The sequence below is a fragment of the Dendrobates tinctorius genome, unplaced genomic scaffold (assembly GCF_039654945.1).
Source record: "Dendrobates tinctorius isolate UK_male_01 unplaced genomic scaffold, ASM3965494v1 ptg000016l, whole genome shotgun sequence".
NCBI lineage: Eukaryota > Metazoa > Chordata > Amphibia > Anura > Dendrobatidae > Dendrobates > Dendrobates tinctorius.
In genome coordinates this window covers 44,055,243-44,070,680 of record NW_027361684.1, presented here as the reverse complement: position 1 = coordinate 44,070,680, position 15,438 = coordinate 44,055,243, and the positions used below count along the sequence as shown (strand labels likewise).

Here is a 15,438-nt window from a genome sequence, read left to right as displayed (position 1 = left end):
GAAAGTATTTCAAAAATCGAATATCTGTAGAAGATGTGGGTGTAGGGAGGAATCTGATTGCCGATTTGCTTCTATATATTTTCAGCTAACCTCATTGAACGTGCTTTGTTTGCTGTGATAGTAAAGTCAGAAAGATCCTTTAAATACAATGTGTCATCAGAAAATGACCTACTGTTTAAATCAGGTTTTTCTGTTAAAGATACTGTTTTAATTTTGTTTTTAATTTTCCATATAAAATAAGAAATTGTGCAATTTTCACTCTGGCCACTAAGCCTAAAACAAGATGCATACTTCCTGTTCTGTACAGATGACTTTTCAGCAGTCTCACCATCACAGACAAGATTAAAATGACACATAACTAGTGATGAGCAAATGTGCTTGGATAAGTTGTTATCAGAGCATGCTCGTGTGCTAACCGAGTGTCTTCGGCGTGCTCGAATAATATGTTCAGTTCCCTTCGGCTGCATGTATCGTGTCTATTCGACAGTCGCAACACATGCAGGGATTGCCTCTTTGTTAGGCAATCCCTACATGTGTTGTGGCTGTCGAAGAGTCGGGAGACATGTAGGCACAGGGACTCTGAACGTATTTTTTGAGCACTGAAGACACTCGGATAGCACACGAGCATGCTCTGATAACACCTTATCCAAGCACGTTCGCTCATCAGTGCTCATAACTTTTCTATATACAGTGTAAAACACAGGAGGCACCATTCACAATGGGTGATATTACAGCTCACCCCCTCCCCTCCCTTCCCAATGACCTTTGCCCTAATTAGAGCATGTCTAGGAAAGTCTTCTGTGGAGTCAGAGCCTGTATACTGCTACTGATGTCCATGACTTCTGAAAAGTCATCTGTAAAGAACAGAAGGTAACAGTCTAATATAAGGCCTCATTCATACATCTGTGAGTTATGGATGTGTTCTGTCAATGGCTTTGACAAATAAAACACGTACCCATTATAGTATATGGGGCTGTTTACATGTCCATATTTTTGGCGGACTGAGTGGTCAGTATAAAATGATGGCGACAATTCCATTTTTGAACCGAGTCATGAATCAAAATCACCTATAAAAGTCTGTTGGACTGGGAAAATCACCTATAGCTCAAAGATGGCATCAGAGTGTAATCAATGTTCTGTCCAAGATTAACACTGTATCACATAGGAAAAGCTGTGTAATTTATCTATGCATGAAGATCACTGATGAAACACTGATGGTAAAAACTGACACTGACCCAACAGTGTTTAAAATCGGATACAAAAAATTGATCAACAGCGGCCCATGTTTTTACATACGAGAAGAATCATGGCCGTCCAAATGAGACCTTAGGCCACATACACTAGTTGAGTATTTGGTGAGTTTTTTACCTAAGTATTTATAAGACAATATAAGGAATGGGTGAAAAATGCAGAAAAATTAAAAAAGCAATATAAAGAATGGGAGAAATAGGACTAAGCAACAGCACATGTGAAAAAGACTTGGGTATACTAATAGATCACAGACTGAATATGAGTCAACAGTGTGATTCAGCAGCAAAAAAGGCAAATGCAGTTCTAGGATGAATTAACAGAAGCATACAGTCTAGATCACGTGAAGTCATTATTGCCCTCTGCTCCTCTTTTGTCAGACCTCATCTGGAATACTGTGTCCAGTTCTGGGCACCACATTTTAAAAAAAGACATCTACAAACTGGAGCAAGTTCAGAAAAGAGAGACCAGAATGGTGACCGGTCTGCAAACCCTGTCTTATGAGGAAAGGTTGCAGGATTTGGGAATGTTTAGCATGCAAAAGAGAAGACTGAGAGGAGACTTAATAGCTGTCTAGAAATATCTCAAGGGCTGTCACATTGTAAAAGGATCATCTTTATTCTCATTTGCACCAGGAAAAACTAGAAGCAATGGGATGAAACTGAATGGGAGGAGACACAGATTAGATATTAGAAAACTTTTTGACAGAGTGATCAATGAGTGGAACAGGCTGCCACGAGAGGTGGTGAGTTCTCCTTCAATAGAAGTCTTCAAACAGAGGCTGGACAGACATCTGTCTGGGATGATTTAGCGAATCTTGCTTTGTGTAATGTCTGCTGACATCAAGCCAGGGAGTTAGTATTGGAGAGGCATCTGTCAGACACCCCATTACTAACCCCATACTTAAAAGAAATAAGCACATACACATACAAAAGTCCTTTAATTGTAAAAAGCACTCCCCGACAATTATCCATAATATGAAGGACCCAAGACGGTCCCTGACTCTGTTACATCCGGAGGCTGTGATGAGCAGTAACAGCAGTAACGTGACCGCTCACCATGGCTGCCAGAACACACTTAGACTAGCGTGAGAACCTTCGGAAGGAACTAGCGGAAGTGGCGAGCGATGACGTCATTAAAGTTACAGGTCACAGTCAGCGGTTCTCATTTTAGCCCCTGTGTGAGCTGCCAGCTATGAACGCCATAAGGTTACTGCAATTCACTTCTAGCCGGCTCACACACTGTCCTCTGCGGCTCACACAGAGGTTACCGTGAGAGCTAGGAATCCTCGACCCCTCCTTTTCAATAACCAGTTAAAGCTACGCAGACAGCTGTGAGCTGATATTAATATACTGGGAAGATATTAGCCCCTTCCCAGAATAATAACACTAGCTCACAGCTGTCTGCTTTCCCTAAGCTGGTTATTAAAAAATTAGGGGAGACCCCACAACATTTTTTTCATTTATTTAATTAATAGCTAAATACAAGTACAGAAAACTACACATGCAAAGCACTCATCATACAGGTGCTTCTCACAAAATTAGAATATCATCAAAAAGTTAATTTATTTCAGTTCTTCAATACAAAAAGGAAAACTCATATTTTATATATAGTCATTACAAACAGTGATCTATTTCAAGTATTTATTTCTGTTAATGTTGATGATTATAGCTTAGGCCGGTTTCACACTAGCGCATTTTCAACGCGCGCACGGCCGGGGGTAGCTCCGCCCCCGAGCCGGCTCTCTGCCCGGCGTGCCCGCCCCTTCCTTGTAGCGCCGCCTCCTAGCGGACAGCGGCGCCTGCGATCGGCGCACCCTATCTTTAGCATAGGGTGCGCCGATCGTGCGCAGGCCGTGCGCTAGTTGCGCTTTGACCTGCGCTGCGCACTTTTGACGGTGCGCCGTGCGCGCCAAAATCAAACTTTTCGGATTTTGGCGCGCACGGCGCACCGTCAAAAGTGCGCAGCGCAGGTCAAAGCGCAACTAGCGCACGGCCTGCGCACGATCGGCGCACCCTATGCTAAAGATAGGGTGCGCCGATCGCAGGCGCCGCTGTCCGCTAGGAGGCGGCGCTACAAGGAAGGGGCGGGCACGCCGGGCAGAGAGCCGGATCGGGGGCGGAGCTACCCCCGGCCGTGCGCGCGTTGAAAATGCGCTAGTGTGAAACCGGCCTTAGAGCCAATAAAAGGTCAAAAGTCGTTATCTCAGTAAAATAGAATAATTAACAAAAAACACCTGTAAAGGCTTCCTAAGCATTTAAAAATGTCCTGTAGTCTGTTTCAGTAGGCCCCACAATCATGGGGAAGACTGCTGACTTGACAGACGTCCAGAAGGCAGTCACTGACACACTCCACAGGGAGGGTAAGCCACAAAGGTCATTGCTAAAGAAGCTGACTGTTCACAGAGTGCTGTATCCAAGCATATTAGTGGAAAGTTGAGTGGAAGGAAAAAGTGTGGTAGAAAAAGGTGCACAAGTAACCGGAATAACTGCAGTCTTGAAAGGATTGTTAAGAAAAGGCCATTCAAACATTTGATGGAGATTCACAAGGAGTGGACTGCTGCTGCAGTCATTGCTTCAAGAGCCCCCACACACAGACGTATCCAGGACATGGGTACAAGTGTCACATTCCTTGTCTCAAGCCACTCATGACCAATAGACAACGTCAGAAGCGTCTTACCTGGGCCAAGGAGAAAAAGAACTGGACTGTTGCTCAGTGGTTCCAGGTGTTGTTTTCAGATGAAAGTTGGAAATCAAGGTCCCAAAGTCTGGAGGAAGAGTGGAGAGGCCACAATCCAAGCTGCTTGAGGTCTAGTGTGAAGTTTCCACAATCAGTGATGGTTTGGGGAGCCATGTCATCTGCTGGTGTAGGTCCACCGTGTTTTATCAAGACCAAAGTCAGTGCAGCCATCTACCAGGAAATTTTAGAGCCTGGGCTTCCATAACACCTCAGCAGTGCCACAGACTGATCGCCTCCATGCCACGCTGCATTGATGCAGTAATTGATGCAAAAGGAGCCCCGACCAAGTATTGAGTGCATTTACTGAACATACATTTCTGTAGGCCAACATTTCGGATTTTAAAATCATTTTTCAAGCTGGGGTTATAAAGTATTCTAATTGACTGAGCTAATGACCTTTGGGTTTTCATTGGCTGTAAGCCATAATCATCAACATTAACAGAAATAAACTCTTGGAATAGATCACTCTGTTTGGAATGACTCTATATAATATGAGCTCCACTTTTTGTTTTGAAGAACTGAAATAAATTAGCTTTTTGGTGATCATGTAATTTTGTGAGAAGCACCTGTATATCTTTCTGACATATTTCTACCTATTCTATTCTGACGGTTCTGGCTGTGAAGTTAGAGTACTTGGCTGATGAAATGTCGGGTTTCCTTTTGAGATGGGTGTGTCAAAATGGGACAGCACACACATGGCCTGTGTGCCGTGAGATTTTTTTCTCTCGTACCCATCCTATATTTTCAGCCACTCGCAGCATGCTGTTATTTTTCTCTCATCCAGATTCCTGATGAAAAAAAAAATCGCCAATGAACACTAAATCAGTGAATAAAATTAGTCAAAGTGAAATCCATTTTTTTTATCGGATTGCACACGTCCGATTTATACGCAGATGAGAACGAGCCCTTATACTTTTCCTCTGATTATTCCACTCCTGGTTTTGGCTTACAAATACTGAGGTTAAAAAAACTCTCCAAATACTCAACATGTGAACGTGACCTTAGGCTAAGTGGTGTGTGTGAAAATTGCAAGATTTCTTTGTCTTTTCTTTTTCTTTTGATACCGATATGGAAACTAAAAAGAAAACAACACTCTCATTTAGCGTAACAAAAATTGATGTTTTCTGATGCCATTCTCTTTAAGCCATATATGATTGTAGTAGAGAACAGTCAGTGAGGAGTAGCACTATATTACTATTGAATGATGAGGCTCCTGAGACCTGGGAAGCTACATTATTAGACATTTTGGTCAGATTCAGCAATGAGCAATATTTTACATTTTCCTTTTCTCCGGGTCATTAAAATAGTTTATTAAAATGCCTTTGCTTTGACAATACATTGGATCTGTCCATTTAAAAAAAAAAAAAAAGAATCTTGTTTTAATTACATGGCAAATCCAAACCACATGTTAGCTTTTGTTAGTGACATGGTTTATGTTCCGCTATTGGGGATTTGGCGCTGGATGTTAGAGCTGTTTTGCATATTCTTTGCACAATGTGAGCGCACAACTTTACATCGGTGCATTTTTATGTTAGAAATATATCAGTAATAGTAGTGATATAATATTACACGCCTGCTTTTGTTTGGACGCACGTTATTTGTTCTAGCAGTTAATTGCTATCACATGCGCGTGATGAAGTATCTTCTATGGAGGAAGTGACTGCAGTAATGTATACCGTATATGCCAACACTCTGCGCTGTGTGTTTTAGATTGGACGCCGATTGTCTCAGTCCTGACATCCAGGGGTCAATTCATGTTGGAGATCGAATACTGGAGATCAATGGCACCCCAATTCGCAGCGTTCCTCTCGATGAGGTGAGTCATCTTAATTAGCTTCATTGCTGTTTTGTCCTATTAGTTTATTTTTTTAGTAATTTTTTTTATTATTATTTCTCTAGATTGATATTTTAATACAAGAGACCAGCAGGATCTTACAGCTAACCATTGAGCATGACCCACATGAAAACACCCCCTTGCCCACCCCTTGCACGGAGCCTGGAATCAGACGCCAGAGGCCTGTTACGTAAGTCTTTATCAAAAATGTAATAATCTTCCTTCTTTTCAGCCATTTAAAAACATGTAAGCGCATGCATTTTGCATTTTTTTTACTTATTTTTTTGTACAAAATGCCATATTTTGTAACAGGTGTTTTTTCCCAGTAGCCTTAAATACCTGTCGAGATGCATTTTGCAAAAAAAAGGACTGTGTAGCAAGCTATAACCCATATTCATCAAAGACAGAAAACTGTCTATGAAACGTTGAAAAATTGAAGAGTACGCAAAAGCAGTTTGAGACTTCTGGTGTTTTTGTGCCATTTTTGCCAAGCTCGGACAAAGTACTAGCTTGGGAGGGATGGGGGCTGTGCTGAACCATGGCAACTCCCACTTGTCAAATTCATGACGAGAGCTTGCGTACCTTGTACCACTTCACGCCTCACCTGATTCATTAAGAGGTGTACGCCTCTTAATGAGTCAGTAGCCTCGTAGACAGCCAAATCAAATCTCATGCTTTACACTGAGGAGGGGCAACACCGTGAAACACGTCTGCAAATTGAGATTCTGGTTTGGCTTTTATATTAAGTTTTGTAGCAAGGCAAATTAAATGATGAACACGCTAGCACATGACAGGCTTATTAGGAGACAGCCGATTTCACTATATGCTGCAATACGTAAGTATTGTAATCTATAGTACAAGTCCTGTGCAGGTTGAAATTTCCTAGACAAATAAAGTGAAAAGTAGTAAATAATTGTTTCTAAAAATATTAAAATGATAAAAAATGAAACCCCTAAAAGCAAGATGGAATTGTGTTTTTTTTTCACTATTTCACCTCATTTACATTTTTTTTCCATTTTCTCAGTAAATTATATAGTAAAGTTAATAGTTTCTTTGAAAGCTAAAACTTGTACCACAAAAACGCATCCTTTTTATGGTTCCCTTAATGGAAAAATAAAAACACTATGGCTCTAGAAAAAAACGAGAGAAAAAAAATGTAATCGCAAAAACAATATTGAATGTGACATTAATGTGATACTTTGAGCTGAATTGTACCAGATAGATAAAATGGCCACTACCTTGTTACATTGACAGGAACCTGTCCTAGAATGTTAGGACACGTGCTAGTGAGCATGTGCATTAGGAAGCTACGCTGCTGAAATGGCTTTCCTGCTGCACATGCTCAATGGCACCTGTCCTAACATTCTAGAACAGGCTTTTTAATTCAATAGTGATTACCTCCGTAGACAAAACTAGTGGCATTTTCTTATTAAATATATTTAGAAATATATTTAGAGAGGCATTTCCTCTAGTTGTTTATTGTATTTGTTTTTTATTTCTGTAGAACCCCTTTAAATTATCTTAGATAATGAAAAAAAAAATGTAAACAGCTTTTAATGCAGTATGATCAGATCTCTTATGCTTTATTAATGAGAGTGTGATCCAAAGGCAAAGCTATCCTCCATCCACTCTTAGGGTTTGTGCAGACGAACCGGAAATGGCAGCGAACATCCGCTGCGTCCAAAGCGCCGACGTCTACTGAACGCAGGTGAATCCGCATGTGTTCACTGAACTGTGCAGATTCACAGCGTCCAATACATTGGATGGGTGAAATTTATCTTGCAGAGGTTCATGTCTCTGTAAGGGATGTCTAAATCCATGTTATACCTGCCTTTTATTTACTGTATGTTATGTATATTTAATGTTGATTAATGTCCACCGTATAATTCTCTGTATGTTTTGCTATTATCGTATTTATATAGGGCAAGCGTAGCTCCTTAGTAGGCCCACTAGATGGGGATATAGTTATGCTCAGAATGTAAATAATTAATGTAGGAGGGGTTAACTGTGGGTAAGCCAGGGAGCTTCTGGCATTTTAGTCAGTTGGGCTACATAGCTCTGACAGGGCAGTTAGCCCCGTAACGTTTAAGGACACGAGCTCAGCCATTCAGGGCCTGAGGGCCACAGATGACATCAGTGCAGCAGTGGTAGCGGTGCAATATAAGTGGGACTGCAGTTGCTACAGAAAGGCTAAGCAGTATGAGCCGGTAACTCAGGATGTGGCAGCTTATCGCATGGGCGGGTGCCCTCAGGCCTGGGGTGAAACGGTTATGAGGACTCCCAAACGAAGTAAGCCTGCACAGAGTATAGGCTGAGGAATCGAAGAGAACGGTCCGTCCTGGAAGTGAGCTTAGTGACAGGAACAGAAATGCAGGGAAAGTGACAAAATTGTGCACTGTGGAATTTGAGGTAACCGCTGTAAAGAAAATGGATGTGCTGCATACAAAAATGCGTAAAGCTGTTATTGTTAAAGTTGAGCTGGACTGTGTCTCTGTTTGTACCACAACGCCTGGAAAAAGTATACAGCAACCTAGAGATGATGAGAAGAATCAGCCAACAGGTATGCTGACAGAGAGCTGTGATGTGTATGTGAGGGGAGGCCAGGGCGCGCCTGGGCCGTTTACCTCAGTCACGACTACCACCCTGGCCGAACCTTACACCTCCGCCAGAGAAATTGACATGCTGCAATCTGGAAAGATACGCTGCATGTCCATCTCTGTGGGAGATTCGCAGGCGTATGTGGATGCATAGCGGACATGGGATTTCTTTAAATCCACTATGCTGTATCATCTGGCTGCTGCGGGTTTAACGCTGCATAAGTACACAGCGTCCAACCTGCAGCATTTACTGATCATGTGCAGATACCCTAAATCCTCTGCACATGGAAAGTAAATGGGAATATTATGCTAACACTTTATTTCTTCCTCTCCCATGTGAAGGCGCAGCTGCAGCATAGACCGATCACCCGGATCCAGCTGTGTGGGTTCACCATCTTGCTCAAAAAGAGATATGTGTCGCTCTGAATCTGTCCGTGGTGTTGCTGGATCACATCGAATATTCAGGCCCTCAGATCTTATCCCTGGAGAAGTGTTGGGCAGAGGCTGCTTTGGGCAGGCAATCAAGGTAATACCCAAGTAACAGACAAGATCTGTCCTATACAGACAGGCTCCATCCAGTACACACAAGCTCCTTTCGGTGCAGAAAAGCTCCATTTCTATACAGACAAGCTCCATCCTATACAGACAAGCTCCATCCTTTGCACACAAGCTCTTTTCGGTGCAGAAAAGCTCTATTCTATACAGACAAGCTCCATCCTATACAGACAAGCTCCATCCTATACAGACAAGCTCCATCCTATACAGACAAGCTCCATCCTATACAGACAAGCTCCATTCTATACAGACAAGCTCCATTCTATACAGACAAGCTCCATCCTAAATAGACAAGCTCCATTCTATACAGACAAGCTCCATTCTATACAGACAAGCTCCATCCTAAATAGGCAAGCTCCATTCTATACAGACAAGCTCCATTCTATACAGACAAGCTCCACCCTATACAGACAAGCTCCATCCTAAATAGACAAGCTCCATCCTATACAGACAAGCTCCATCCTATACAGACAAGCTCCATCCTATACAGACAAGCTCCATTCTATACAGACAGGCTCCATCCTGTGCACACAAGCTCCTTTCGGTGCAGAAAAGCTCCATTTCTATACAGACAAGCTCCATCCTATACAGACAAGCTCCATCCTTTGCACACAAGCTCTTTTCAGTGCAGAAAAGCTCTATTCTATACAGACAAGCTCCATCCTATACAGACAAGCTCCATCCTATACAGACAAGCTCCATCCTATACAGACAAGCTCCATTCTATACAGACAAGCTCCATTCTATACAGACAAGCTCCATCCTAAATAGACAAGCTCCATTCTATACAGACAAGCTCCATTCTATACAGACAAGCTCCATCCTAAATAGACAAGCTCCATTCTATACAGACAAGCTCCATTCTATACAGACAAGCTCCACCCTATACAGACAAGCTCCATCCTATACAGACAAGCTCCATCCTATACAGACAAGCTCCATCCTATACAGACAAGCTCCATTCTATACAGACAGGCTCCATCCTGTGCACACAAGCTCCTTTCGGTGCAGAAAAGCTCCATTTCTATACAGACAAGCTCCATCCTATACAGACAAGCTCCATCCTTTGCACACAAGCTCTTTTCGGTGCAGAAAAGCTCTATTCTATACAGACAAGCTCCATCCTATACAGACAAGCTCCATCCTATACAGACAAGCTCCATCCTATACAGACAAGCTCCATTCTATACAGACAAGCTCCATTCTATACAGACAAGCTCCATCCTAAATAGACAAGCTCCATTCTATACAGACAAGCTCCATTCTATACAGACAAGCTCCATCCTATACAGACAAGCTATATCCTAAATAGACAAGCTCCATTCTATACAGACAAGCTACATTCTATACAGACAAGCTCCATCCTAAATAGACAAGCTCCATCCTGTACAGACAAGCTCCATCCTGTACAGACAAGCTCCATCCTATACAAACTCCATTCTATACAGACAAGCTCCAATCTATACAGACAAGCTCCATCCTAAATAGACAAGCTCCATCCTGTACAGACAAGCTCCATCCTGTACAGACAAGCTCCACCCTATACAGACAAGCTCCATCCTAAATAGACAAGCTCCATCCTATACAGACAAGCTCCATCCTATACAGACAAGCTCCATCCTATACAGACAAACTCCATCCTATACAGACAAGCTCCATTCTATACAGACAGGCTCCCTCCTGTGCACACAAGCTCCTTTCGGTGCAGAAAAGCTCCATTTCTATACAGACAAGCTCCATCCTATACAGACAAGCTCCATCCTATACAGACAAGCTCCATCCTATACAGACAAGCTCCATTCTATACAGACAAGCTCCATTCTATACAGACAAGCTCCATCCTAAATAGACAAGCTCCATTCTATACAGACAAGCTCCATTCTATACAGACAAGCTCCATCCTATACAGACAAGCTCCATCCTAAATAGACAAGCTACATTCTATACAGACAAGTTCCATTCTATACAGACAAGCTCCATCCTAAATAGACAAGCTCCATCCTGTACAGACAAGCTCCATCCTGTACAGACAAGCTCCATCCTGAACAGACAAGCTCCATCCTATACAAACTCCATTCTATACAGACAAGCTCCAATCTATACAGACAAGCTCCAATCTATACAGACAAGCTCCATCCTATACAGACAAGCTCCATCCTATACAGACAAGCTCCATTCTATACAGAAAAGTTTCATCCTATACAAACAAGCTCCATTCTATACAGACAAGCTCCATCCTGTACAGACAAGCTCCATCCTGTTCAGACAAGCTCCATCCTGTTCAGACAAGCTCCATTCTATACAGACAAGCTCCATCATACACAGACAAGCTCCATTCTGTAGAGACAAGCTCCATTCTATAGAGACAAGCTCCATCCTATACAGACAAGCACCATCCTATACAGACAAGCTCCATTCTACACAAACAAGCTCCATCCTATACAGACCAGCTCCATCCTGTACAGACAAGTTCCATTTTGTGCAGACAGGCTTGATCCTATTTAATCAATGCTAAAATATTCCTCTTTCTTAAGAGGGTAACACCACAAAAAATTATTCCATTCACTAGAAGATTTTAAAAATAAAACTTACTCATTTTACATGTGGATTCAATTACAATTGTTAGGTATTTGCTAAATGGCAAATGCAGGAGGATTATTAACACTGCTGGATCATGCGATTGGCACATTAGTGTCTCCCCCTGCAGCAGTAAGTGGCCCGCAGTATTTTTCATGGTATTTCTATGCATTGACAAATCAGCCTGAATGTTTATATGCTGGATAGAGTCTGTGAATTGGATATAATGACATGTACTATTTCTGTCTGTTGCCAGGTTACTCATCGTCAGACTGGCGAGGTGATGGTGATGAAGGAGTTAATTCGATTTGATGAAGAAACACAAAGAACATTTTTGAAAGAGGCACGTGTTTTATGCTATCTACATGCATTTACAGTTCAACAGTTCCCAACTCCATACATGAAATACAGCAGGACCGTATTTGCTGCCTCAGCGGATGGGAGTCAAGGGAATGTGCTTCTGCATCGGACGGGAGTCACGGGGATGTGCTGCCGCAGCAGACGGGAGTCACGGGGATGTGCTGCCGCAGCAGACGGGAGTCACGGGGATGTGCTGCCGCAGCAGACGGGAGTCACGGGGATGTGCTGCCGCAGCAGATGGGTGCCGGGGGGATGTGCAGTCACACTGGATGGGAGTCATGGGGATGTGATTTTGCAGCAGTTGGGAGTTATAGGGATGTGCTGCGGAAGCGGATGGGAGACAGGGGGATATGCTGCAGAAGCGGATGGGAGACAGGGGAACGTGCTGCCACATCGGATGGGATTCGGGGATGTGCTGCCACAACCAATAGAAATCCGGGGATGTGCTTCTGTAGCGGATTGGAGACGGGATGTGCTAGCTACAGCACCGAATGGGAGTCAGGAGGATATGCTGCCTTAGCGGATGGGAGTCAGGGAAATGTGCTGCCACAGCTGATGGGAGTATGGGTGATGGGCTTCTGCATCGGACGGGAGTCAGGGGAATATGCTGCCGCATTGGATGGAAGTCATTGGGGTGTGCTGCTGCATCGGATGGGAGTCATGGGGATGTGTTGTCGCAACAGTTGGATGTCATGGGGATGTACTGCAGAAGCAGATGGCAGTCAGGGGGATATGCTGCCGCATCGGATGAGAGTCAGGGGGATGTACTGTCACATCGGATGGGGGTCATGGGGATGTACTGTTCCAGCAGTTGGGAGTCAGGGCGATGTGCTGCCGCAGCGGATGGAAGTCAGGGGGTGGGCTGTTGTAGCGGATGGAAATTGGGGGATTTGCTACCTCAGTGAATGGGAGTCAGGAGAATGTGCTACCACAGCAGATGGGAGTCAGCAGGATGTGCTGCCGCAGTGGATGGGAGTCAGGGGATATGTGATGTGCTGCCGCATCAAATAGGAGTCAAGGGGATGTGCTGCCGAAGCGGATGGGATTCAGGGGTATGTTCTGCCACAGCAGATGGAAGTCAGGGGGTGAATTGCCGCAGTGGATAGAAGTCAAGGGGATGTGCTGCCGCATCAGATGGGAGTGAGCAGGATGTGCTGCCGCAGCGGATGGGAGTCAGGGAGATGTGCTGCCGCTGCGCATCATATGAGAGTCAGGGGGATATGCTGCCGCATCAGATGGGAGTCAGAAGGATGTGCTGTCGCAGTGGATGGCAGTCAGGTGATTGTGCTGCCACAGCAGATAAGGTTTGAGGGGATATGCTACTGCTGAGAAAGAAGAGAAAAAGAGAATGTGATACTGACAGAATAGTGCTATTGTGCAGCTCAGAAGAAAAAGAGAAAAAAACAGGATGTACGGGGTGGATCAATACGAAAATTGTACCTCTGTGACAGCAAAGAAGGGTAATTTCTCTATAGGGCACAGGTGCAAATGCTGAATTCACAGTGGTTATGACAAGTTCTTTTAAGAGAATCTGTCACCTGTTTTTTTCCACCTAATCTTAGAGCAGCATAATGTAGAGACAGACCCTGATTGCAGCAACTTGTCACTTACTGGGCTGCTTGCTGTAGTTTGGATAAATCATTACTTTATCAGCAGGAGAATATTACTAGAGGATTAGTAAACCTGCTGCCATGTAGTCCTCCATAACCATGAGCTCTTTATAACACCGCCCCCACCATTGATTGGCAGCTTTCTGCTTATGCCCAGTGTACACAGAAAGCTGCCATTCAGAGGTGGGGGTTAGGTTATACAGGGCTCAGCATTAAGAGGATTGGCAGATCTGCAGCAGATAAACAGGGATTTATCACAATGGCGGTAAAGCAACTCAGTAAGTGACACAATACCGGAATCAAGGTCTCTGACCCTTCATTCTGCTGCTCTCTGATGGAAAACCCAGATTCCCTTCAGTGGCACCAGAACAGGTGGTGACATTAGAGAATTATAGGTAGTCACATTAATAAGAGTCCTGGCCCTATGAATTTAGTACTGTGACCTTAGCCACAACTGTGGCCCATTGTAGGAATGTGATGCCTTCTTTTTACGCCTCTGCAGCTGGTAATGATTCTATAGGTGTGATGTCAAAGGAGCTGATACCTCTGCCTTGGTGACATCATCTCTGGAGGATTGTCAGAGACATGCACTCATTTTTTAGTATTAACAATGTCAGTGGTTTTCCTTTGTCCCGCAGGTGAAGGTCATGCGTTGTCTGGAGCACCCTAATGTCCTGAGGTTTATAGGTGTACTTTACAAGGACAAGAGATTGAACTTTATTACAGAATACATCCCTGGAGGGACTCTGCGCCGGGTGATAAAGGGGATGGTATGCAATTTCCAATTTTTTTCCATTTGCCTTGTCCATGAAAATATATGACATGATCAAGTCTGAAGGGCAACTTGGTGCATAAATCTTACATTTTTACAACAAATTCAATGAGATCCTGGATTGGGAATTTTTATGAGATCCTTAATACTGTATTTGTTTCCTGTTTTGACCACGGCTTGTTTTACTGACTAGTGACTACCTTTCGATTTTGCACCTGCTTTCTTGGTTCTGACCCACCTACCTGACCGCTCCTGCCAGCCTGCACCCCTGAACAGCAGCTGACTCTATGGCACCATCCGAAGGACCCCTGTAAAAGTTCAGATCCCTGTACAAGGGTTAAAGGGTAAAGGCCAGGTATAATGTAATGAGTGTCTGTCAGTGGTCGCTTGACAACTCTAAAAATGGCTCCCATGGGCAGGCTTAGTGCAAGCCACTCATTTACCAGATGTCAGGAGTTGCCATGACCTTCACCCTTTAACTCTTGCACAGGGATCTGGACTTTAACTGGGTCCCTTAGCTGGAGCCACTGTTTGGTGGTTCAGGCTGGCAGGAGTGGTCAAGTAGCTGGGTCACAACCAAGAAGGCAGAGAAGGTACAAAATCAGAACTAAAGAGTAGTCCGTAAAACAAGCTGAGATCAAAACAGGAATTAAATCCATTAGACCGGAGCTGAACACACAAGACTTAGGGCTCATGCAGAGGTCCTTAGATCTCAGTCTGATCTTGTACCACAATGCACAGACTGCTGGTCTCCTGACCCGAGTGTGACAGCCTCGAGAGACCGGCTGCCTGTCCGTGCATTAGTAGTCCGTACTTGGACCGATTTGCATGGATGTCTGCAAGAGCCCTTAAATAGAGGAGAACAAGGCTATATCTCGAAGCTTTCAGCAGTAAACTGGGCTCTTTAGTAGTTTGTCGTAATTTCCAATTGGCTGAAGAATGGAGCTGATATCTCTAACTTTTCTGGCTGGAGAGAGCTTTTGGTTCTGAGGTTTCTTCCATTATCACCGCTGCCCGCTGAATGAATATGGTGGCACCTGGCGACAGAAGCAGACATCGCAAGACCAGGTCCTTGTGGAGATGTAACATCTCCAGATATCAATCAAACAAAGTCCAAATCTAATACACAGGGCACTTCGCTCAAGT

The 15,438-nt window shown here is 43.8% G+C and overlaps 1 protein-coding gene across 1 annotated transcript in view; it reads left to right on the top strand.

Annotated features, from left to right (window-relative positions):
- The window catches only part of LIMK1 (LIM domain kinase 1), a 137,078-nt gene that overhangs the window by 102,363 nt on the left and 19,277 nt on the right, over window positions 1–15,438 (top strand). The window contains exons 6-10 of the mRNA XM_073565777.1: window positions 5,698–5,803; window positions 5,887–6,011; window positions 8,761–8,944; window positions 11,807–11,893; window positions 14,159–14,290. Of these exons, the coding sequence (XP_073421878.1) occupies window positions 5,698–5,803; window positions 5,887–6,011; window positions 8,761–8,944; window positions 11,807–11,893; window positions 14,159–14,290 (634 nt within the window). The remainder of the gene's footprint in view (window positions 1–5,697; window positions 5,804–5,886; window positions 6,012–8,760; window positions 8,945–11,806; window positions 11,894–14,158; window positions 14,291–15,438) is intronic.